Source organism: Myotis daubentonii, chromosome 10, assembly GCF_963259705.1.
Source record: "Myotis daubentonii chromosome 10, mMyoDau2.1, whole genome shotgun sequence".
NCBI lineage: Eukaryota > Metazoa > Chordata > Mammalia > Chiroptera > Vespertilionidae > Myotis > Myotis daubentonii.
The window spans coordinates 17,821,268-17,847,781 of record NC_081849.1 but is presented as its reverse complement, the minus strand read 5'-3'; the positions used below and the strand labels follow the sequence as shown (position 1 = coordinate 17,847,781).

The 26,514-nt window shown below is 36.5% G+C and overlaps 1 protein-coding gene across 10 annotated transcripts in view; it reads left to right on the top strand.

Moving 5' to 3' along the window:
- Positions 1-26,514, top strand: part of CADPS2 (calcium dependent secretion activator 2) — a 485,821-nt gene that overhangs the window by 231,254 nt on the left and 228,053 nt on the right. For all 10 annotated transcript variants that reach the window (XM_059711678.1, XM_059711675.1, XM_059711674.1 and 7 more), the window contains exon 7: positions 10,688-10,799. In XM_059711678.1, coding sequence (XP_059567661.1) covers positions 10,688-10,799 — 112 coding nt within the window. The remainder of the gene's footprint in view (positions 1-10,687; positions 10,800-26,514) is intronic.

Genomic DNA, 26,514 nt, shown 5'->3' with positions numbered 1-26,514 from the left:
GCCCCACCCTGTGTAACTATGTAGAGTAAGTCCTTCGGTTTTGTTGAAAGCATAAAGTATAATATGAACTTTGGTGTCATAAATAACAATGTAATTGATTGTATAAATGTTATCCTCATGACCTAGAAAATCAGCCATAATTTAACTCATTGTTATAGCAATATTGCCTATGGTGTATTATTAACCTCTGTGTGATTCAGTTTATATACCACAAATTGAAATTTCAAATTCTTTTAAAGTATGTCAACAGTAATAATGGCAACAAGTAAGGCAATTTTCATAAACACTATTGATCACACAAATTAAACTAATTTAATTAAATATATAGAAATTTTATTAATATATTCAATATATATTTTTTTTAAAGTTTAAATCTCTTCTACAGATTACTAAAATTGAGGTTGAAGGATGTTTGTTCACAGTAAAATCTTGAAATTCTAGCAAACCTTGGATTTTGTATTGTAATGAATTTTAAAATTTGAACTTTTGATTATAACGGCTTTTTGTGGTAATTATTTTTTTTTTTTTACATAGGAAAATTTCTTATGAATCAGCCTTTTTAATTACTTAGGATAACCTTTCACATTTCAGAACAGTTTAAAATCTTGGACTATCTTAGAGTTCTGCCCTTGTTCTTTTGTTTTCCTCAATATTTATGTAAAACTATTGAATAAACAGAAGATATCTTCTGCAGCATTTTTTGTACTCGTTATAATTGAAAACAACCTACAGGTCCATCAGCAGAAGAGTGGTAGACTAAATTATGGTATAGGCCTACAGTCTTAGAAAGAATTATGTACATCCATGTACTAATAAATAAAGAGGAACAATATATGATGTTATATAAAAATGTGTTATAGAACAATTTGAATATCCCATTAATTTAAAATAAATATTAAGTATGCATTGGATACACACACACAAGAATATATACTATACACATATAGGCTGGACTTAGAAGATACAAATCTCTACCATCATGGAGTTTTAGTGGTCACCCTCATAAGCTCATACATTCTTGTTGCTGCTACTCCTGCTGTCTCTATGTTAATAACGCTCAAATCTGTATCTTCATTTGCAGCCTTTTAGTAAAAGCATAGACCTGAATTTTCAGCATCCTTTTGGAATCAGACATTTGAGTTTTTCAGTCAGGTCCCTTCACCTCTTGTAGTTTTGACCATAGTAAATGATGTGTCACCAGCCATCTACGTTCCCATGAAAATTGTAGTTTTCTTCAACATTCCCTTAATCTTTGGCCTAAGTCTGTCAGTATTGGATAAAACTTTTATATGCTTGGCCTTAAGAAATGACTTAGAAATCTTGAACTTTTCAAATATCAAAAGCTGCTCTTCCAAAAGTGTCTTCTACTTAGAAAAAGCTTACGACTATCTTAATTGTTCATATTAATCAGAAATGCTATATTTAAAAATATTTTTTATTGATGATAGCAATGGGGGTAGGAAAGGTGGGGAAAGATTAACCTGGGAACTTAGATGCATATATGCATAGGCCATGGACACAGATATTAGTGTGGTGAAGGCCTGGGAGGGATTGGTGCAGGGTGGAGGGGGTCAGTGGGGAAAAAAAAGGGGGACATTGTAATACTTTCAACAATAAAGATGAATTTAATATAAGTAAATAAAAACATTTTTACAGTGGTTAACATTGTTTTTAAAGTGCTTTCAGTGTTTTATTTTTAATCTTCTTTTATATAATAATCAGGCTGTTAGTAATTCTTTTTAAATTTAATCCCTGATTTTAAGTTATTCAATTAAAAAGTTATAGCCCTGTATATGAATAATAGTGAGGTCTTGTAGTTACTTGGTATATCTTACAAGTCCTATGAATATACCTGTTTTACATGCAAATTGTTTCAGAATGGTTGTGGAGGATTCATGGCCATCATGAGCAGGTCAACATGACTGATAGCAGACCAACAGAGACAGGGAAGGGGTACAGCTTTCTTTATGTAACTAAAACACATTAAAGCTCACTGCATCAAGGTAGCTGCATGAGCAGGGACACAGCCGTGTGCCCTCAGTCAGCCAGTCAAGTCCCCTGGCATCCAGTTCCCAAGAAGGCACTCATCTGTTAGTCCCTCTTAAAGAGCTAGTGAAGCGTGCCCATCGAATTTGTCAGCAAACACGAGTAATTCAAGGTAACTCAAAACAGTTCTGACTGTTTACCTTGAATTGGGTGAATCCAACTCATTTTCTTGGGCAAATCCTTTATAGGACAGCAGAGAGAGGACTTGGACCTATTTGAAATCGATTGCAGGAAACTTGGAAAGATTTTTTACTTTCCCAAGAGAATATCTAAATCAGTGCCACCAAATCCCTGGTGCTTTGGATATTTAAGTTATGAACCAAAGCTTTCATTGAGGCATATATTTTGGAGGAATGTTTTATGATGTTAGTCCTTAAAATGCCTAAATTATGAAAATAATTCATCTGTAGTTGGATTGTTTGTTAAAATAATTACAGCATCAAAAATCTTAATAATTATAGGTAATTCTTTTATTTTTAAAAAATTTAAATTATATTTATTGTAGTGACATTGGTTAATATGATCATACCGGTTTCAGGTGTGGGTTTCTATATTACAAGATCTGTATATTGCACTGTGTGCCCATCATCCGAAGTCAGATCTTCTCTTGTCACCTTATATTAGGCCCCCTTTACCCTCCCCCTTCCCTCTGGCAACCACCACATTGCTGTTTGTGTCCATGAGTTTCAGTTTTATATCCCACATATGAGTGAAATCATAGGGTTCTTAGCTTTTCCTGACTGATTTATTTCACTTAGCATAATGTTCTCAAGGTCCATCCATGTTGTTGCAAATGGTAGTATTCCATCCTTTCTTATGGCTAGTATTCCATTGTGTATATGGACCACATCTTTATCCATCCTCTATAGCGAGACACTTTGGTTATTTCCATGTTTTGGCCACCGTAAATAATGCTGCAGGGAACATAGGGGTGCATATATCTTTGCGAATACATGTTTCCAAGTTTTCGGGTATATACTTAGGAGAGGGAATGCTGGGTCATATGATAGCTCTATTCTTAATTTTTGTATTATGTGTAATTCTTGAAAGACTTTTATTTCTGCCCCTATAGTTAGATCTCCTTATTTCATGTTTTCTGTTACAAAATGAGTGATGTATTTTGAATTATATGTCATTGTTATTTGATTATTTTAGTAACTCCATCTTTGTAATAGAATTATGGTAATTTGGTGAAGAAAGCATTTAAAAAAGCAATTACTAAATTGGAAATAAGGCAAAACTATCATATGACAAAAGAAGAGAGCATATAACTTACTTGCTGCCGGGAGCCGGTCCATCCTTGCTGTTTCAAGGGACCTGGCATATATGGCATACTGTTCTTAATATGTTTGCTCACCTTCTTGGCACTATGTGTTTTAACCAAGGTCACCTCTCTGAGAAAGGTTGTTTCCCCAGGTAGGGATTTTCCCCTGAAGTTAGGGAGGGAATAAAACCCCTTAACTAGGTGCCAGGCGGGTAATTAATCACTTTAACTACGAACAATAATACTTAAGCTACATAATCTTTACTCCCTGGAATGGAGATAAGAAACGCCCTAACCTTTGGAATAGAGATTGATAGGATTGGAATCAACTGGTATAAATACAGATGTAACAAGACAACAGGAGACAGAACCTAGACACAGAACCTACACAGAACCTAGAGACAGAAGAACTTCGCTGGAGAGAACATGGCAAAAGATCCTGGACAGAAACTGGCCAGAACCTAGAGACAAAACCTAGCGAGAGAAGATGGCAAAAGATCCTGGACAGAACATGGCTACAGAACCAGGCAAGAGAACCTAACCATGCTGATCAATTGAACGCTGCCTCTGAGTCTTTCCCTCTTCGTCGACCCCATCCACACCTTTGGGGACCCCTGGACCTGCTGGGGTTGGACCCCTAGCAAGAGAACCTGGACAGAACCTGGCTACAGAACCTAGATAGAACATGGCAAGAGAACCTGACTAGAACCTGGTGACTGAACCTGGCTGGAGAACCTGGAGTACCTGGCTGGAGAACCTAGCAAGAGAACATGGACACAGAACCTGGCTGGAGATCCTAACCAGAACTTCGCTGGAGAACCAAACCAGAACTTGGCTGGAGATCTTGGCTAGGCTGCTGATCAACTGAACGCTGTCTCCCTGTCATTCCTTCTTCGCCGACTCCGTCCACACCTTTGGGGACCCCTGGACCTGCTGGGGTTGGACCCCAGCAACTTGCATTCCAGTAATATTCAGACAATATAAAGGATACATTACTTAGAATTCCCAAATATAAAATACTATAAAATGAATTTAATACAGACTGGTGCCGTGTCACATATAGAAATTTTTTGATATTTGCAACCATAGTAAAACAAGGATTTATATTTTTGATATTTATTTTATATATTTAAATGCTATTTAACAAAGAAAAATCAACCAAAAAAATGAGTTTGCGTGTCAGAGGTTCGCCATCACTGGTGTAGGACCTACCTAGAAGAAGAAAAAAGTTTAAGACCTAACCAAGGAATGTTAGAACAGATTCTCATAAATAGAGAGATCTCACTTTTTCTTGAATAGAAATATAAGTAAGTTCAGCCCAGTCAACTGAGCGTTGACCTATAAACTAGGAGGTCATGATTCGATTCCCAGTCAGGGCACCTGCCCAGGTTGCAGACTCAGGCATAAGTGTGGGCATGCAGGAGGCAGCCAATCATTGATTCTCTCTTATCATTGATGTTTCTATTTCTTCTTCTCCTTCCCTCTCTGAAATCAATAAAAATATATGTTTTTTTAAAAAAAGGCATATAATAAGTTCAAAATAAAATAACTATTTCCTTTGTTTTCTAATAATACTATAATAATTCAAACAGTATTGCACAGCTCAGGAGATAAATCTTTAGGACAGAAAATTCAAAACCAAACCCAAGTTTGTAAGATAATCTCATAAATACATTTTACTTCTAAACCACATAAGATTGGTATAGATCTACCAATCTTAACCTTTCTAATGCCGCGAACCTTTAATGCAGTACCTCATGTTGTGGTGCCCCCCAACCATAATATTATTTTCCTTGTGGTGCTCTCCCTCCCAGGAGCATGCCACACCTTTCCCCTCCTCTTCCTTTCCCCACCCCCCCCCCCAAGGCAAAACAAAAAAAAAATTATTTTCGTTGCTACTTCATAACTGTAATTTTGCTACTGTTATGAATCGTAATGTAAATATCTGATATGCAGGATGTATTTAGGCGATCCCTATGAAAGGGTCATTTGACCCCCAAAGGGGTCACGACCCACAAGTTGAGAACCGCTGGTATAGATGAAGAATTAAATGAAACTGCCATTTAATATCACTATTAACACATTGCGGACCAGTAGTTTTATTGCTAGCTTTACCCAGTGGCCAGATAAGTTTCTATTGAACAAGTACAAAAAACGTTTTACATAAATGTTAAGACACGCTTTAAAATTAAATACTCATTGCATTTTGAAGTTATTTATTACATGTTCTTACAAGTTAATATCTTTTTAAAGTATGATACTTTGCAAAACACTGTGTAATATGAAGCGAGATTCTTGTGATCCGTCCGTAATGTGTTAACTTTCAGAAAACTCGAAGCTCTAAACCAGGGGTCCTCAAACTACGGCCCACGGGCCACATGCAAATACAAATATTGTATTTGTTCCCGTTTTGTTTTTTTACTTCAAAATAAGATATGTGCAGTGTGCATAGGAATTTGTTCATAGTTGTTTTTTTTTTAAACTATAGTCCGGCCCTCCAACGGTCTGAGGGACAGTGAACTGGCCCCCTGTTTAAAAAGTTTGAGGACCCCTGCTCTAAACTATGGGAATGTGTAAGAAATACCCATTAATATTCATATAAGTTTTAGTCAAGGAGAGACTCTTGAGGATGTCAAAATCAGACACTCTAAATCAAATTGATAGAACTGTGCTACCTAATATTTTTAAACTATGCATTTTCAAAAGCCATAAACAAGAGGTAACTAGACAATAACCAGGTGTGACAGTATTTATCAGATGTATCAGAAACAGTAAATGTCTTCTCCTTATAAGGAATTCTGTTAAATCACCGATTAAAAGACAGTCTACTAATAGATAAATCGACAATGGTAATAAAAAGGCAAGTCATAAGAGAAATGCAGATGACTAGTAAACAAAAAGTTCCCCATCTCAGAAGTAATTAAGAACTGCAATTTAGAGCCCTCTTCAGTTCTGTATATCATTTATTATATATATTTATGGACTTACATCACTGTCTTCCCCACAGTCTGGGCGCATTTAGTGCAGGATCCGTCATCTTGATTTTTTAAAATACCCATCCTTTCCCAATGCTGGTCACACAGTTGGGTGGATAAAAGGATATAGAGATGGATGAAATAATGTATGTCTTATTTAATTTCCAGAGCTGGTCACAGATAAGGAATGTAGGTTGAGCATGGTTTTTTTTTTTTCCGTTTTCGCTTCTGTAGTCATGGATACATTATATGTTCACAAGAAGAATTTTGAGAAGGGATTTGAATGTTTTTTGACATAACTTTTTTACTGTGCATGATTTTCAACGTATTTTCAAACAAATATGCTAGGAATCTTTGAAAATCCTTTCAGGTTGCAATTTAAACCTAGTTCTCTGGATATTCTGAGAGACCTGGGAAGCATCCAGCTGTTAAGAATGAGGGAAACGAAGCCTATTTATGATGTGTGATGTGGGGGAAGGAGCAATGATGAGAGAAAATAAACTGCTAATAGGAACAAAATAGAATGCAAGGCCAGGGTGGGAGGTATGTGTTACTGTGTATAATAATGAAATTATCATCTCTCATCTTGTATTAGAATATACGTTCCAAGACGATAGAGACTGTGGTTGCTGGCTCTAGAGTAGTGATGACTGGCACACAGTGAGGTTAATAGCTTTTTTTGAAAGAATAAAAGGTCCACATGCAGCTCTGTGCCCTCTTTATTGTTTTTTTTTCATGTTACATCACATATGGTTTCACATCACCTTTATAGCCATCATTATAAGTAGCAGCAAAATATTCCATTGTATGCCACATAATTTACATAATCATTCCCTTACTATTAGTTGCTTGCTTTTGCTGTTAGACACAATGCTACAGTGAATATGTTCCTGCTTACCTTACCGTCTTTTCAATACTCAGAATTATTTTGTTAGGACAAATTCCTAGATATGGTCTTACTGAATCAATAGACATGCACATACATCTTGGCTCCTGATACATGCATATGTCCAGTATACTTTATGTAATCCAACACAAAATTAGCATCAGTTGTTTCAGTTGGCATGTGAACTACCCTGTGTTGTCATAGCCAGGAAGTCCTGCTGCCCTCATCAGGGTACTTTGTAGATATTTTATTCATCTGAAGATTTAGAGTGGAAGTCTGAACCCTCATAAATAATACATAAATAGAACTAGAGAAAGGCACTGTATTTTGAGTCAAAGAAAATTGACAGCAAGGGTAATGTATTCTTTTATCACATAATACAGAGAAAAGAGTAGGAAGATAATTGCTGCTATGAATTCCTAAAAGTGTTTAAACATGTCAATTAAGTAGAAAACAAGGAAGGATGGTGGCGGATATTGAAGATAGACACGTTATCTTCTTGCCTTTTTTGGGGGGTGGGGAAGGAGAAGGGCTTTGGCTTTTTAACTCATTCATTATAGAATTCACAAGCATTTTATAGCTATACATTTTAACTTTTATTTTTCATAGGAGAAACTGTCAATGTGATGTCAGTTTAAGTTTGTAGCCTGGAATGTTTACAAAGACTATTAATTGCCACTGTATTTATATTTATGTGCCCCTTTAAAACTGCACATTTTTGTCAAATGTCAGTAAAAGCTTAGTCTGTTCAGCTAGGATCTTCCCGTACCTAGTACCTAACGCCTCCCCATCTGAAAGCATGTGACTGAGGCCTTCCCCACAGGAGCTGGCCATTAGTATTGCATGCTCTTGACTCAGAGGTTCCAGACTTTGAAGGTAAGACTGTTATAGAGTACCTACTGGGTCCTGTGATATGCACCTGTTTCCTGCTTTCATTGGCATATTGGTTTGGGGAATGGATATCCTGGATTCCCTTCCAGGTTCGACATTACTGATAACTTCCTGCAAATTTTAGCCAACTCTTTGTTCTCTAATTAATTACTGTCCATATTTGCAATGTGTTGATTAGGTTATTTGTGTGATTTCTCTAAGCTGGTCTGTAACTCTGACATATGACTCTAATTTCACCCTTCCTAGCATAGTGTTAGTTCTTTAATTTTACACACGTCCAGTTATTGAAAAACAACTATATCCCTGGGATTGGAAAAGGGAAACAGTTTATATGCAAAGAACATAGTTGCTATTGAACATTTTTACATCACCAAATAGACAAAAAAAGTTGAAAAAATATAAAGGGAAATTAACAAAATCTCTCTTGATGGAAGATTGTAATAGTTCTACCTTGCTATATAAAGGATACCAAAAATCAGTAAGGATAAAGTACAGATATAAACAGCAGAGTTAACAAGCTTGATCTTATAGCCAGCCATACATACAACATTGTACTCACAATGGAGAATACATTTCCCCCCTCAAGTACTCACAGGAAGATGCGTGCGCGCACGCACGCACACACACACACACACACACACATAAATGGTTTTTTTGGGGAAAAATACATATATATATAAAATTATATATATATATATTTTGGGGGAAATATATATATAAAATTATGTATATATATATTTTGGGGGGGAAATATATATATACATATAAAATTTTATATATATATATATATATATATAGTTTCACCACGTGACACCAAAGCAAGAAGGATATGTCATTGGGATCTACTCGAGTCTCATCAAGATTGTCTGGCTATATTCAAGGCTTCAGATTCTACACACTAATGGAGAAATTTATTTTTACTCCTATTTAGCTCTACTTTTCTCAGACCATCTTAATTCTATGAAACAGCAAAAGAATCTTTGCTAACTCCTTTCTAGAAGTCTAAAGTAGAAATTAAGCTGCTTTTCCATCCTAATTGAATCTCTCTCTTTCCTCTGGCATCTGATGTTAGTTTAAAAACATCAAACTGTATCTGGATGCTAGTTTCTTCAGTCGTTGAAATGGCCTTGGGTTTACTGTACACATATTGTGATATAACTGCATTGGAGAGGAAGTCATTGCAATTATTTGTTAAAGTTTTATTATACTTCTCAGTTTTCTGAGTTTCTCTTGCTTTCTGAATAAGGTTTATAAAATAAATTTAGATAGTTCCATAAAAATGCTAAATTATTTGTTTTTTTAAACCATATAAACAACACAATTGATACTTTTATTAAGTGTCTTAACAGAAAGTTTTACTTCGTTAAATCTCACTTTTTCTTTCTCTTATGTATATTTTTCTCAATGGCATTTTCTTCATGCTGTACCGAATCTCATGCCTGTGATCTCTGAGAGTTATTGATAAGATTTTTTAATATCAGCTATGTGCCAGTTAAATGGGTAAATATACTAGAATGAATTGGTGTGTGGTAAAGATGAAATGCCATTAATTAAAAGATAAGCCAAGAAAACATGTTTTTTTTTATGATGATGATTTGAAAAGCCAGCTGTTGGCAGACTTACTAGTATCCCATTCTTAGGACACTGTACTGGGAAATTAACAGAAAAACACTCATTTTTGTGATGCTTATTTCTTTCTCTTTGACCAGAGCTTTAAAAAAATCAGGTAAAGTAATAGGCTTGAGATAATTAACTTCACTTTTTAAAATATAAATAAAATATCTAGTAAAGACTTCTCAAGAAGAGATGGGGTAAAATCCTCAGTATGCAAAAACACTTTTCTGGGAAACAGCCTCTTACCTGAACAAACCCTTAGTATTTCCCCCCACCCCCCACCTCAGCCATCCTATGTAATAACAGCCTATGTGGTCGTGACACCCTCATGCTGTAATGAGCGATCACCAGGAGGCTGCATGCGCGGTGAGGTGCACATGGGTGGGCGAGGGCTTGATGCTGCGTGGGGTTGCGGAGGTGGGTCCCGCGGCTCCTCACAGCACAGAGGTGGGTCCCGCGGCTCTGCATGGTGAGGCCAGGGATCCCGCGGCTCCGTGCAGTGCAGAGGTGGGACCCCCGGCTCTGGCCTACCTCCATCGAGGAGTCCCAGGTGGGTGGGCAGGGCCTACATCTTTGGGACAATTGATTGTGGGGCTCCCGCACTGTGAAAGGGCACAGACCAGGCTGGGGGACCCCCCCCCCAAGTGCACGAATTTTGCGCACCGGGCCTCTAGTACATAAATAATTGTGTTGTATTTATATTTGAATTAACCAAAGAATAGATTTTAATAGCTGCATCTGCTCTGCTTTACCTTAAGCTAAATTCTTATCACACACCAGTTTTGTATTGTAGTGTACTAATTTTCGGAACGGCTGAATAATTATTCCAAGCTGTGAAGCTTATTGTTATTTCCCTTCTTGATTGAGCCATCTGTCAGACACAGAAGCAAAGATAAAAATCACATTGAGCCACCAAAGATTTGTATCGCTAATATGTCTTCTGAGGAGGCACGTTTATCTGGGGGAAAGTTAATGCTGCATTTCAAAGGGGATTGTTTTTCTTCTTTGCAGATGGGGAACTCAAGGAGATTTCACCACCACCCATCCCAGGCCCGTGGTCAAAGTGAAGCTCTTCACAGAGAGCACTGGCGTCCTGGCCCTTGAAGACAAAGAACTGGGAAGGGTGAGTTGCGACCAGCTCTGTGTGTCCGAGGTCATACAATTTTAACTTCTTTTCATTCAGAGTGGTTCTCCAGGAGCCCAGCTTGCAGCTCTAATGTATTAAACGTAATTGTTGATAACATAGTGTTGTGATGGGCTTTGGGTGTGTAAGGGGTACCTATAAGATCATAGTCACTTACTCGAGTCATTCTTCTCACACAAGTCCTCTACAGGCCGACTTGTACTTCTTGGTAAAAGGTAATTCTCATTCAAACATTTCTGCCCATGGGTTAAAGGCATCATCTTTGTGTTTGAAGTAATCTGCTCTTTATGTTTATTACGGTTAGACTAATTACGGAACTCTCTTACATGTATTTTTTCTCTATTATCTCACCCTAACCAGGTTGCTTAGTGGTCAGAGCATGGGCCTGCAGACTGAAGGGTCACAGATCAGATTCCATCAAGGGCACATATATCAGTTGCAAGCTTGATCCCCAGACCTGGTTGGGGCTTTTGTGGGAGGCAACTAATTGATGTGTCTGTCTCACGTCAATGTGTCTTTCCCCGTCCCTTCTACTCTCTCAAAAAATCAATGGAAAAATGTCCTCAGGTGAGGATTAACAACAGCAACAAAGAATGGAAATAATAAACGTGTGTAAAAAGACAAAACAAAAAGCAAATGCATGATGGTGTATGCTGTTAATTATGGGGGAATTGTCACAGGTATATCAGAACTTTCAATACCATCTTTGCAACTTTTCTGTAAAAAATTATTTCAGAATGCAAAGGTTGGTTTTAAAAAGATTTATAAGAATAAGGATTTAAAATTAAATGTTATTAAAATATTTTTAAAACACTTTACCATATATTCTAAGAAACAAGTATTTTCTTATACTTCAATTCCTTTATCACACCTAGGAAATTTAATATTTATTCAATAATATGTGCTAGTCAACATTCAGAGTTCTGTTCTCTAATTATCCCAACATGCCTAGAAAAGCTAGATTCCCTCTCACCCAGATTACAGTCCGGGTCACGCCATGTAGTGCATTGGATGTTATGACTATTTAGTCTCCTTTACTTTATAATGCCCGCCTCTATCTCTTTTTTTTTTTTTTTGTCATGATGATGAAATTTTTGAAGAGTTTGAACTAATTTTGTAGAATGTTTTTTATTCAGGACTTGTTTTATTATTATTTTTTTCATCATTAAATTCAGGTTAACATTTTTGGGAAAAGCACTACCTTTGTGATGTTTTGTGATGTTTTAATTGTGTCATATCTGGAGTCAGATAATGGCAGATTATTTTGATATTGATGGTAATTAAACATGATTTCATTAGTCTTTGTATTCTGGCACTTGAGTTAACAGACTCAGCCTGTACCCTCCCTGCCCTCAGCCTGTAATCAGTACTGGTTCCTATTACTAATGACGGAATTTAGAAACCAACATTCTGTGTATCATCAGTTCTGGTAAAGAAATATATATATATATCATGAGTTTCCTCATTCCCCACAGCATTAATATGCTTATTCATTTTCTGTCTTATAATACATACAAAATATTTTCAGAAAAACCACAACAGTACAGAGCCAATAACAAGCTTACAAAGTAAAGGTCAGCATTTCTTTGCAGATTTTTTTTGTCCTTAGAATATATTCCAGTTAAGGTATATGTCTGATTGCTGTGTCAAAAGTCACTCAAAGCAATGGAAGATAATAAAACTTCTTATTAATATTCTAGCGAGTGAAAATTAATAAAGAAATTGCAAGTTTAGTCATTATGGGGATTTTCGTGAACAAATATATCAAATAATAGTTTTCACCTGAGCAACTAACAGGCTTATTTAATCAGTTTTTCCTACTGAGGAAGTTTCACTCCACCCAGCTTTTAACTGTCATCTGGAGGTATTGCTTCTCTCGATCTCCACTCCTTGTCTGTAAATTGAGCAAGATGAAATAAAAACTCTCTATTGTCATTGCTAGTTCCAGTTCTCTATCATTGTATTGGTTTACCGATTATCATTACTGCTTACCATTGAAACCGAACCCCATTTAATCCTCTTTAAGGCTGGTAGTAACATTCCATCCTATATAATAAAAGGCTAATATGCTAAGTGTCCGGTCATCCATTCAACCAATCAAAGCATAATATGCTAATGACATGCTAAGGTTGCTATGATATGCACTGACCACCAGGGGGCAGACAGTCAACAGGTCTACCAATTGCTATGACATGCACTGACCACCAGGGGGCAGATGCTCCAACCTGTAAGTTAGCTTGCTGCTGGGGTCTTGCCAATTGGGACTGGGCGAGATGGCCCAGACACACCCTGGAGCCCTCCCTTGGTCCCTTCTTGGCCAACCTTCCATACCCCTCCCCTGCCCTGATTGTGCACCAGTGGGGTCACTTGACCTGGCCTGCACCCTCTTGCAATCTAGGATCCCTTGGGTTTCAGCCCGTTCCCGCTCAACGTAGGATCTGCCCCCTGGTGGTCAGTGTGCTCCCACAGGGGGAGCACCACTCAGCCAGAAGCCAGGCTCACAGCTGGAGAGCACAGAGGCGGTGGTGGGAGTCTCTCCCGCCTCTGTGGCAGTTGGACATCCCCCGAGGGCTTCCGGACTGTGAGAGGGAGCAGGCTGAGTTGAGGGACCACCCCCTCCCCCACACCAGACCTCTAGTGTTTAGGTAAGGAAAATGAGAATTGGAGAGGTTAAGACCACTCTATAAGTGCAAGAGTCAGGATTTGAACTCAGCTTACCTGACTCCAAAGTCTGCATCCTACAACAATTATTAAGCATGACACCTGATAAAATGAGGAAATCTGACAATGTTTTAGAAATCATGTTGTAAGTGTAAGCCAATTTAATGTCATGACTTAAAGAAGGAACCAAATATTACTTAAGCTAAAGTCTTTTTATGCATAGCTATTTCATATACTTTACATCATTTCATACAATGATTTGAATCTTATTAGGGTTCTCCCTGGCTGCCAGTATCTTTTTATTTCTGTGAGTGCTTCTCAACTCTGTGTGCAGATAAGAACCGCATTGTGGAGTATTGGAAAAGAAGCAAGCTCTGGGCCCACACGTTTTTTTTAGTTGGTTTGGGGTGAACTCAGGAAGGAGTCCTCAGGAGATACTAATGTACATTTAGGATTGAGAATTGCTGCACATTGATACTAATGTGTAGCCAGGGTTTAGAACTGATAATTAATAAGGATAAGAAAAAATCTATCATAGTTTTGTGAAATGGTAGCTCAAAATTAGGTAGGCCTCAGCTGTGGAAGGTTGTGTTTTTTTGGCCAGTGCTTGACATGCAGATTATGTTTGTAGATGGCAGATGCCAGTACTTATTTATGGAAATGGAGGTGACATATGGGGATTTTTCATCTGAATTGGTTGCCAGCCCTCCACCAGGTACTAAGGGAATACTGGAGGCAGAACAGGGAATGTTTTATATTATGGAGTTGTCCTACCAGGTAAGCAGTTGACCAGCCAAGCACCCAGAATTCTAAGGTTTATCATGATCAAGATAATTTTGTCCCAAGACCTTGAAAAGCAAGTTTAGCCATACAAAAATTTAAATAATGATCCCACAAGACATCTATTTGTGGGCTAGGCAATTTCCATTGAGAATTTCAGAATGAATTGTACCCCCCGGTCGGTATTTAACTTGCCAAAAGGTATTCTTGAGTACAAAATTAATTTTTGAAATTTCTTCCCAAATAACTTTTTACTTTTAAAAGTGTTGCTAAGAAGACATTCTTTCTGCCAGTTGTTAGAAAAATAACCTATTGTCTGTTCATACACTCGGAGTTCGTGGCCTTGGTACCACCTCAGCATATCCAGAAGGAGGCTGTTCTGCCTCCTCAGCTGAGGATGGAGAATCATGCAAATCAGAGAATTTTTATTATTTTTTTTTACAGTGCAGAGGAGCCAGAACATACACTTTTTTTCTAATTTGATTAAATAATATTTCAAGATAGCAAAAAGCTAAAAGTTTGTTCACCTCTTACATAGATATTTTGAGAGTAGTAATATTCTTGAAACTATGGCTTTCATTTTTATGTATTTTGTTTGTCTTTTTCCTTTTGAGTACGTATACTTCTGTTCAACATATCTTAACCTGGAGATATTCTTACTTAATAATTGAAAGGGACAGTCATTATGCTTCTTTTACAAATTAAATACTACCTTGAAGCAGCAGGTAGTGGTTAATTTCAGATACGTTTTCAATGTTAAGATAAATTAGCCTTGCTGAATTTATTGTTCTATTAAAATGAACTATTATCTTTCAAGCAGCTTGTTAAATCTTAATGTCGTAAGTAATAGTTAGCCCATATCTTTGCCTTTTTCATCAAGTTGTTTCTTCTGTTTGCTTTTTTAAGCATCAAAGGAGAGTCATCTGAGGAGTTACCAGAATAAGCATGATTTTTGTTTGTGAAGCTAGACAAGAGAGAAGTGATTTAGTAGAGTGTTCAAATATTTGTCTTCTTCGGAGGTTTGAGAAACTATCTTAGAAAGTCTAATTGACTGGCCAGTCTAATTTTCTTTTTCTTGCCCCTCTTTTGTTTCTGAACTATGTCTTTTTAGTTTTTCTCATTTATATGGTTCTAGTTAAGTTGAATTCTCAAAAAAATAATTCTCATTTTTGTTAAAATTTTTGGGAGTACATGAATTACTTTTCCCAAATGTAGCATATTTGACTGAATACCCCATACATATAATTGTGTAGGAGCCATAGAGTTAAAAACATGTATCTGATTTCCTGTTTATATAGGAAGTCATTGTAGAACTTCTAATTTCAACATATAAAATAATAGGTAAGATATGTTATTAAATAATTAACCATCCTAATTTTTCACAAATAATGAAACAGTTAAATTCATAAAAATTACCTAAGACTTTCTTTAACTCAAACAGACAAAGCTTATATTTGAGGATTTAATAAAAAGTTTGCAGCATTTTATGAATGTGATTTATCTACATACTAGAGGCCCAATGCACGAAATTCGTGAAAGAGTATGCCTTCCTTCCCCCGGCTGCTGGCACCGGCTTCCCTCCAGCACCCAGAACCTGGGCTTTCCGCCAGTCACCAGCAGGCACCTGGGACCCGGGCTTCCCTCACAGCCCCGCTTCATCCAGAAGGACATCCGGTCTAGTTAGCATATTTTGCTTTTATTATTATAGATGAATAAAAAAAAATTAGAGAAGCTACTGGTAAAATCATAGGTATTTTTCTTCAATTTTAAAGCAAAATTTAATATTGAATTTCATTGAAATAGCACTAGATGACTGCCAGTTTAGTCAGTAAATTAATATCATTTGCTGCAACATAGAATGGAAATTCATTTGCATTTCATATATGTCTCATTTAGCTTACCATACACAGTAGACTTTCATTTTTGTAGTTCTAGCAAGTAGTGTAACTTTTCTGAAACTAAAAATCACAGAAAAGATCTCCTTCCTCTGATCCTTTCATGTAGCCATTTCTGACAAGAGTTTATTGCCATATCTCAGAAGCCATGTGGGTGACAAGAAGCAAGACCACACAGGTGAAGGGTCAGAGATAATTCGATTTTTTTCTAGTGGCAGTGAATTATGTCTGGCTCATTAGTAACATGCTGTGAAGTGTTAGAGGAGGCTACTTATTCTAAGTCTGACTTTGAAGGAAAGGAGACCTTGACAACCTACATCAGTTCCTCAGAGAGAGGTGGCCACCATCCTCACTGTCGAGGTAGAGGAATGCATTGTCTTAACTTTCTCACCACTAAAGGAGGGTGAGCAAGTTATCAATAGGCATCCTTCGTGGTGGGTCCGTGTGGGTGATTATAGTAGAAGTTGATATTTCAGTTTCCTCAGCACAATAGATGGAGCAAATGTTAGACATATATTCTGTACTAATTAATCCTTTATTTCTAATAGGTGGGTTATAATGTTTCTTTATGATTTTAATTTTTCTTCTCCATCAACTGGTACTGATCATTTTGAACATATTTTTGCATATTTATTTTCATCTGTACATCTTTGTTGAAAAATCTGTTCACACATTTTCACCAAGTTTCGCTTATTCTTAAGTTTGGAAAGACCATAATATATTGTTTTACATATCCTTTATTAGATGTACAATTTTTAAATTTTTTATCCTAGAGTCCAGCTTGTTTTTTCATTAACAGTGTGTTTCAAAGAGCAGAAGTTTTTTGTTTGTTTGTTTGTTTTTTAATTTTGAAGTCCAATTTGTGGGGTTTTTTTGTTGTTGTTTTGTTTTTTCATGGCTTGTGCTTTTGGTGCCATATCTAAGACATCTTTGCCTGACTCAAGGTCAGAATTACCCTTTGTTTTCTTCTTGAAGTTTTATAGTTTTAGATTTTTACATTTATATATTTGATCCATTTTTGGTTAATTTTTATATCTTGCGCTACATGTAGATCAAAGTTCACTTTTTTTTATATATGAATATTGTTTTTCATACCATTATTGGAAAGGCTTTCTTCACTGAATTTCCTTAGCAGTTTTGTTGAAAATCAATTGTCTATCTATTTGTGGGTCTATTTCTGCACTCTCTATTCTGTTCCATTGATTTGTTTTCCTATCTCAATGCCAGTAGCATATCACCATGATTACCTTAACTTTATCGTAAGTCTATTATATTAAGTAGTGATAGTTCTTTAACTCTATTTTGCTCTTCCTCCCACCACCACCAACCTCCAACTTGTTTTGCCTATTCTAGGCCCTTTACTTTGCCCTATGAATTTTAAAATCAATTTGTGGGTTTCTACAAAATAACACCCAGTGTGATTTTGATTGTGATGGCATTGAATCTGCAGATCAACTTGGGAAATGATCAACAATATTGAGTTTTTCAACTCATGATCACAGTACAGCGGTGGGCAAAATTAGGATTACAGTTGTTTGTTTGGAAAAAAACAAACTCTGTTCTTTGTTTACGCACAACTATAAACCTACTTTTGCCCATCTTATATACCCCTCCATTTATTTAGGTCTGATTTCATTCCTTGTAGCAATGCCTTACAGTTTTCAGTGTACAGGTTTTGCATTTCCTTTGTTAAATCTATCACTGAGTATTTCATGTTTTGGATGCTATTCTAAATGGTATTATTTTGTTAGCTTAATGTTTAATTTAGGTATTGCTAGTATATTGAACTAAAATTGATTTTTCTGTATTGATCACATATCCTCCAACCTTGCTAAACTCACTAAATCCAGTAACAATTTTGTAGATTTATTGTTTTTTCATAGGTAATATTGTCTACAAATACAGTTTTATTTTTTCCTTTCTAATCTTGGTGCTTTCTTTTCATTGCCTTATTGTGTTTACTAGAACCTCCAATGGTATGTTGAATAGAAGTGGTGAAGGTGGAGATCCTTGTTTTGTTGCTGGTCTTATGGGAAAAGCATTCAGTCTTTCAACGTTATGTTTGATATTAGCTGCAGGTTGTTGGTAGATCCCTTTCATCACGATGATACAGTTCCTTCTGCTAATTTTTATTTAACTTATTTTGTCTCTGATCTTTATTTTTTTTATCTACTTTTGGTTTAACTCATGATACTTTTTCTACTTTTTAAAGTAAAAAAGGAATCCACTGATTTGAGAAAAATCTGATTTTCTAATATTTAGTACTATGAATTCCCACAGTCCATATGAAAAGACCATGATATCTTCTGTTGTTTAGTAGAAATTTATAAATGTCAAATAGGAGAAGGTATTGTTCATATCTTCCATACCCTTATTGATTTTCTGTCTACATTTTAAATCAGTTATTGACAGAATGGTATTAATCTCTCTGTATAATTTTGTATTTGTTCCATCAAATTTTTTTGTATCTTAAGGATCTTTTATTAGGTGCATAAATATTTAGGACCAGTATTTCCTCTTCATTAATTAACTGCTTTGTCATTGTGAGACGACCTTCCTGCTCCCTGGTATACTTTAAAATCTACTTTATCTTAGCCACCCAAGCTTTCTTTTAACTAGTGTCAGCCTATATCTCTTTCTATCCTATAATTGATTTGTTTCTTTATATTTAAAACTAGAGGCCCGGTGCACAAAAATTTGTGCACTCAGGGGGTCCCTCAGCCCGGCCTATGCCCTCTTGCAGTGAGGGACCCCTCGGAGAATGTCCACCCCAGTGGGGACCCTCACCCCATGGAGGTTTGGCCAGCCTGGGTGAGAGGCTGATGGCTGTTGTCAGGCTGGCCACACCACCTTTAGGGTGCGGGGTTCCCACTGGGGTGCCTGGCCAGTCTGGGTGAGGGGCTGAGGGCCATTTTCAGGCTGGCCAAGCACCCTGGCGACGTAAGCTTCCAGCCTCTCCTTTTATTCTTTTTTCTGTTTTATTCTGGGATTTATTTACCTTCTATAATTGAAACTTTGTTGCCTTTAGCGGAGGTCTGCGGAAAGCTTGGCTTCCTCCATTGCCAGGGGCAACCCACTCCTGCTCGTTCCAGCTCTGTGGCCACAGCTGGCTGAAAGCAGGTATCTAGGGTTTGTTTACCTTCTATAATTGAAACTTTGTTGCTTTGAGTGGAGCTCAGAGCCCGACCCGGCAGCTGGGAAGCTTGGCTTCGTGCATCATTGGGGCAACCAAGCCTCCTGCTTGCTCCAGCTCCGTGGCTGCCGGCCTCCATCTTGGTTGGGTTAATTTGCATATAGTCGCTCTGATTGGCTGGTTGGTGTGGCTTAAAGCATAGCAAAAGTATGGTCAATTTGCATGTTTGTCTTTTATTAGTACAGAATATCTTTATGTTAAATTTATTATTTTTTAATTTTTTTCCATCATCATTTATCCCCTCTTCCACCTCCACCCACCCCCTACCCCCTACAATCACCACTCTGTTGCCCATGCCCAGGAGTTCTCTCACTTTTTCTTTTTTGCTCAGTCCCTCCACCCTCCACTCAACACCCTCCCCCAAAAAGCAGTCTGCCTGCATTCTATATGGGAATCCGTCTCTATTTTACTCCATAGTTCAGGTTTTTTTTTTTTTTTTTTCATTAAATTCCACATATGAATGAAATCATATGTCTTTCTCTGATTGGCTTATTTCACTTATCATAATTTCTCCAGGTCCATCCATGTTGTCACAACAGGTAAAATTTTCTTTCTTTTATGGCAGAGTAGTATTCCTTTGTGTAAATGTGCCACAGCTTTTTTTATACACTCATCTACTGATGGGCACATGGGCTGGCTTCCAAATATTGGCTATTGTAAATAATGTTCCAGTCAATATAAGGGTACATATATTCTTTCAAATTAGTGTTTCCGGTTTCTTTGGATAAATTCCCAGAAATGTATTGCTGGATCAAAAGACAGTTCAATTTTTAATTTTTTGAGGTAACGCCATACTGCTTTCCACAGTGGTAATGCACAGTCTGCATTCCCACCAACTGTGCATGAGAGTTCCCTTTTCTCCATATCCTCACCAACACTTATTATTTGTTGATTTATTGATAGTAGGATGAGGTGATATCTCATTGTGGTTTTAATTTTCTTTTCTCTGATAATTAGTGATGTTGAGCATCTTCTCATATGTCTAATGGCCATCTGTATTTCCTCTTTAGAGAGGTGTCTATTCAGGTCTTTTGCCCATTTTTTAATTGGATTGCTTATGTGTGTTTTTTTTTGGTGTTGAGCTTCATAAGTTCTTTATAAATTTTGGATATTCATCTTTTATCAGATGTATCATTGGTGGATATGTTCTCACATTCAGTGGGTTGTCTTTTCATTTTTACAATGGTTTCCTTTGCTGTGCAAAAGCTCTTTAGTTTGATTAGTCTCATTTGTTTATTTTTCCTTTTGTTTTCCTTGCCTGAGGAGGTATATCAGAGAAAATATTGCTATAAGACATGTCTGAGATTTTACTGTCCATGTTTTACACTAGGATTTTAATGGAGTTAAGTCTTAATATTTAAGTTTTTAATCCATTTTGAGTTTATTTTTGGGTGCAGTGTAAGATGGGGGTCTAGTTTCATTTTTTTCCACGTATCTGTTCAATTTCCCCAGCACCTTTTATTCAATAGACTATTTTTACTCCATTGTATGTTTTTGCCTCCTTTGTGAAATATTAATCGAATATATAAAGCATGGATTTATTCTTGGGCTCTCTATTCTGTTTCATTGATCTATACGTATGTTTGTTTTTTTATGCCAGCACCATACTATTTTCATTACTATGGCCTTGTAGTGTAGTTTGACATCAGATAGAGTGATTCCTCCAAATTTGTCCTTCTTTCTCAAGATTGCTGTTGCTATTCTGGGTCTTTTGTGGTTCTATACAAATTTTTGAAACATTTGTTCTAGTACTGTGAAATACTCCATTGGTATCTTGAAAGGAATTGTGTTGAATCTGTAGATTGATTTGGGTGGTATGGACATTTTAATCATGCTAATTCTTCCTACCCATGAATCAGGCATATGCTTCCACTTATTTGAAATTGAGGAAGATTTTAAGAAATTGAGGAAGATTTTGAGAAATTTAAAGAAATTGAGGAAGAGTTCTTTCCTCAGTGTCTTACTGAGACACTGAATTTTCTGAGTACCGCTCTTTTACATCCTTGATTAAACTTATTCCTAGCTATTTTATTCTTTTTGAAGCAATTGTGAATGGTATTGGTTTTTTAGTTTCCCTTTCTGATAGTTGATCATTGGTGTATAAAAATGCAACTCATTTCTGGATATTTATTTTATATCCTGCTACTTTACTGAATTCATTGATCAGTTCTAGTATTTTTTGGTGGAATCTTTAGGGTTCTATATATATAATATCATGAAACTTATGTAATTTTTTTAACCAATGTCACCCCAATAAATTTAATTAAAAAAAGAATATCCACCTTTATTGTCTTTAGCACCTGTACCTAAAAGCCATCTACTTTTATTTCCTGCTAGTTCTTATTGCATGTGATCTTTGAGTCCAAAAAATAAAGTCCTTAGATCAAAGGCACCAGATTTTAATTAGCTGCCTGTTGAGTATCACAAACTAAAAAGCTTGGAACCTCTTTCTAGAAGACATTGATTCTTGTTTTCGCTCTGCCTCAAGAGTTATGAGGGTATGAACAAGTCACTTAACCTATCTCTCCCTCTGCCCTGACCTTTATTCCCCACCACTCTTCCATCTTATCACATATTTTCTGAATTCATTCAATTCTTTGGAGCATGGGAAATGTATCACCAATATTTCTCAACCTCATACTTTTCTTTCTGTCTTCCTTTTTCATTATTTAAATGACTACTGACTAGTTTGCTATGTAATTGCAAATTGGAAGGTTTTTCCTGAGTCTTACCATTTTGGCAAATTGTTAGGCTGTGATTATTATAAGATCCATAGATTTCTTTTTCAAATGAAGAATAAGAGTTCATTTTCCTGCTTCAGGGTGGTATTTTGTTTTTAACATAAATAACAATACTTATCCATAAATTAGTCAATCCTAAAACATTTTGCTATACAGTTGGCTAGTTCATGCTCTTCAGTTTCAGGATACAACTGAAGTTATTAAAATTTAGATACTATATGTAACTCCCTCCTTCCCATCTTTCCATGTATTACAGATTGACAGAAATAAAATTGACTTGGCTTTAAGAATTCTTAAATGGTACTTAATGACCAAAGGGTAAGAACAATGTCAAACAATACCTAATCTTTGTGAAACAACTGATGGAATAATGTGTGGGATTAGGGAGGGGATGTAAAATTGAAAGTGTCTATTGTTAACTTGAAGTAATTTTTCTTATAGGTGTTAATTTTTGACTTCAATGTCAAGTTATTTACATAACAAGAGTAATGCCCACTTTTAAGGATGATGTGAAACTTAATTTAACTTTTGAAAAACACTCTGAGACACTCAGTTGAAAGGTTCTATGTAAATTCCATGCATTATAACCAGAGTAGTAAAAAGAAACATGATAAAGTTACTTGTGCAGTGCCCTCACAGAAACTGTCTTGGTAAGGAAATATAAAGATTATTGCTATTCTTAATTTATGGCTGAGGGGAATCAATCAAGAATAATAAATAGGCTTTCCTGTCTAGATAAGTCTTTAAAAATACAGATATAGCTGTGATGGAATGAATATATGCTGCATCCAAGGAGAAATATGAAATTGATACCTTATAAGCAATAAAACTGATATGTGAAGATGAGGAAAGGCCAGTACTTTTAATTGGGTCATGACAAAAATACAATGACTAACCTGAGTATGTCTTTCAAAATCTTCAAGGGAAGACTTTGACATAGAAGAAATAATGCTTGATTATTTGGGTATATGGAATTTGTTAGAAATATGTGCATGATTGTGTTCATTCTAGTAACCAAAATATTCAGCCTCATAGTTCATCTCTTTACAAATTTTTATATTCATGATAAGGAAATTAAAAACATTGTTTAAGTGAAAAAACTTAAAGTGAGAAAAAAAATTTTTCAAAAGATTTCATACAAGCAGAATGCTTTAGGAATGTGAAAGAAATCATCTCACATACACATACAAACATAAAACCTTTCATTAAAGTAATCAGACAAAGCTAATGATAGAAATGTATATGTAAAGATATCTTTGAATTATATATTTAGTGGAAATATCTGAAAGGTAAATTTAGTGTTTTTTATTATCAAATCTCAGCTTTTAGTGTTCTTTTATGATGTAGTTTCAGCTTTTATTGTTTGTGTATTAGTTTCCTATTGAAGTTTAACAAGTTACTGAAAACTAGTGGCTTAAAACAATACAGATTTGTTACCTTACAGTCGTAGAGATCAGAAGTCCAAAATGAATCTCAGTGGGCTAAAATCAAGGAGTTGGCAGGGTTGTGTTCCTTTCTGGAAGATCTAAGAGAAAAGGCAATTTTTTACAGTTTTCAGCTTCCAGAAGCTGCCAGTATTCCTTGGCTCATGGCCCCCTTCTGTTTCCAAAGCTTAGCAATGTTCAATATTTCTCACAATCATCCCGACACTCACTCTTCTGCCTTTCTTTTCAATACCTAAGAACCTTGTGGTTGGATTGGGCCCATTGGGAACACCTAGGTATCTTCCCATTTTAAGGTCAGCTAATTAGCAACCTTAATTACATCTGCTACCTCAGTTCGCCTCACGTCAAGTGACATATTCACAGGTTCTGGAAATTAGGACATAGGCATCTTTGGGAGACTTATTCTACCTATCACAGTCCAGAAACGGAAAGATGAGAGTTTCATAAATTTTTAGAGACTGGTAAGTAAATGGCATCCAAATTCTGGCATTTACTACTATCATTTTCCAAATTTTGGCATTACTTTAGTTGGCAGGCCTTTTATTACTTCAGTGAAATAAAAATTTTACATTTGCATTTTTATTTCTAATTTCTCTAAATATCCATCCATTCAGTCAGTCCACTAAATAACCAAGCAACCAAAAAATTATGTCTACTATAGTATATGAAGGAAACCCTGGTGAAAATATGGCTTAATTAAAGATACTGGCTTAAATTACCCTATGAGCCACAGAATAGCTTCTGCCCTCAAGTAGATTACTCTGCTAAATGCATTCCAAGAGCCCCTTCATATGATGATTCATTTTTAAGCAGCGATGTCAAAAAGATTTGGGAATAATTTTATGCACCTTGGCTTTTCTTTTCCATGGCTTTTCCTCAGTCCCCATCATGCAACTAACAAAACTTTTAATCTCTGTCTTTTAACAATCTAATGCCAGAAAAAAGTATATAATTAAGACAATACGTTCCCTTTTTTTTTCTTTTTACTCAGTTTCTTTTTCTTTTTGTAAAAGACCTCATAAAAATGTACTGTGTACTTTGTGTGGTTCTGTCAGGTCAGGAAAACATTTAGTAAGGGGTTGGAAGTTTGATCAACTTCGTATTGTAAATTCCAGGATTCTTCCCAGCTTTCAAAATAAAGGAAACAGGATTTAACCCACTGACAGTAGGGCTGACAGAAGACTTATTGCTAATCTTTCGGTATACAAAGGAGCATTGTGTTAGTGAGAGTGAGCAGGTGTTCTTTGTTTCAACGCAGTAGGACAGGAAGCGTTGATATTAAATCAAAGAAGAAGTAATTTAAGCAACCTCAAGTGTATTGAACACTGGAAAATGTTACTAAAAAGGCTGCAGATTTCTCTCAGAAAAATCATCCAATTTTTCTTTTCCACACACTGAAAATGTAGGGACTCTGATAGTGGAGAAAATATATGCTAGTTTTTAACATCCTATATAATAAAGAGCTAATATGCTAATTAGACTGGATGGTGGAATGACCTTCCAGAACAACCAGTGGGTGGAGGGCGGGGCCACAGCTGAGGGAGCCGGGTCTGTGGAGGCCTACCCTTGCAAGAATTTTGTGCATCGGGCCTCTAGTGTGCTAAATAAAAATTTACTGAAATGAAGCAAATTCAGTTAGCCCTTTCACAACACATACTCTCTCAAGGAGGTACTCGAAAGGTTCATAAGAAATAGTCACTGTGAATCTTTGCTAAACTGTAAAAACTCCTGTCAGTTGAATGAGAAAGAGAAAGATGTAAACTGAATCAAGGTTTCTCATAGAAATACCTATACTCCTCTGGAGAGATGCTCACTTGGCCATTTCCTTAAAATACCCTGTGTCTCAAGGATATCCGCTTGTCAGCAAAAGTGATTTTGAATCACAAATCGAAACAGGATTCCAGCTAGTAACATTTTTCGTTCCTTCTTACTCTTATTTTAAGGATGTATTTTTAATGCCAATTCATCTCTTACTTGAATGTTAGAATGTCTGACCACACCCAGAGTCTTATGACTCCCACAGCTCAGTAGGAGGTCATTATTCTTTACTTAAAAGTATGAAAATTTGATTGTCATTTATTGGCTTAAAAGCATCTTTTGACTGCATGTTATGGGATGACATACAAACTCCTTAACTAAACACATTCTTTTATAGTCTATTCCTAGACTTCTTTATTAGCCTCACCTGTCAGTACAACCTTTTCATTTCCTTAACCTCTTCAACCTACCTGGTCATATCCTCATTCTGCTATGCCATTGAACACAAGGTTCCTTCTTTCCAGCTAAAGTGATCTTGTCCATCTTGCCCAGTCTTGCTCATGTAAGAATTAAGTGAAGTCTTCCCCTATTCCTCAAACAGATTTCTTCCTCAAGCCATTGTAGTCTGACCTCACCTAAATTTTCTCTTGCTGGAGATCTCTCGTGACTTCTCTTTTAAGCCAAGCAATAGCCTTCCCGCCCTGACTGTGCTTGACCATTTGGCCAGTTTCTACTCCCTGAAACACAGCCAACCGTGAATATAGTGGAACACAACCTCCAGGTTTTTCATCTGCTTTTCCTTGGCCTCAGGTCTCAGTTATAGAGTTCTTTTCCTTTTCCTAATCCTTAAAAGCTATGTTCCACAGGGTTCTCTCTCCTTACCTTTTGATGAGATAGAGAATTGGCATGGCAGAAAATGTAATAATCGTTTGTATCGGTTCAAGTTCTTTTCATGGCAAACAGTGGAAACTGACTGAGGGTCAGCCCAGGGAACAAAGAAAGAGCTGACCTGTCTGGCTGGGAGGAAGGCGTTGAGAACTAAAGGTAGAGGTGAGAATGTCAGCATCAGCATGGTGTGCCCTTTTCTAGGGTGCCACTCTTAGAATGGTTCCGTTGCAATGGCCTCATGTATTTATGTCTCAGGCCCTTCCCATGTGTTTGGCTTTGTAAATCTTAAGTGTTCTTTTAGGTTCCCAAATGAGTCAATCATTCTTCTATGTG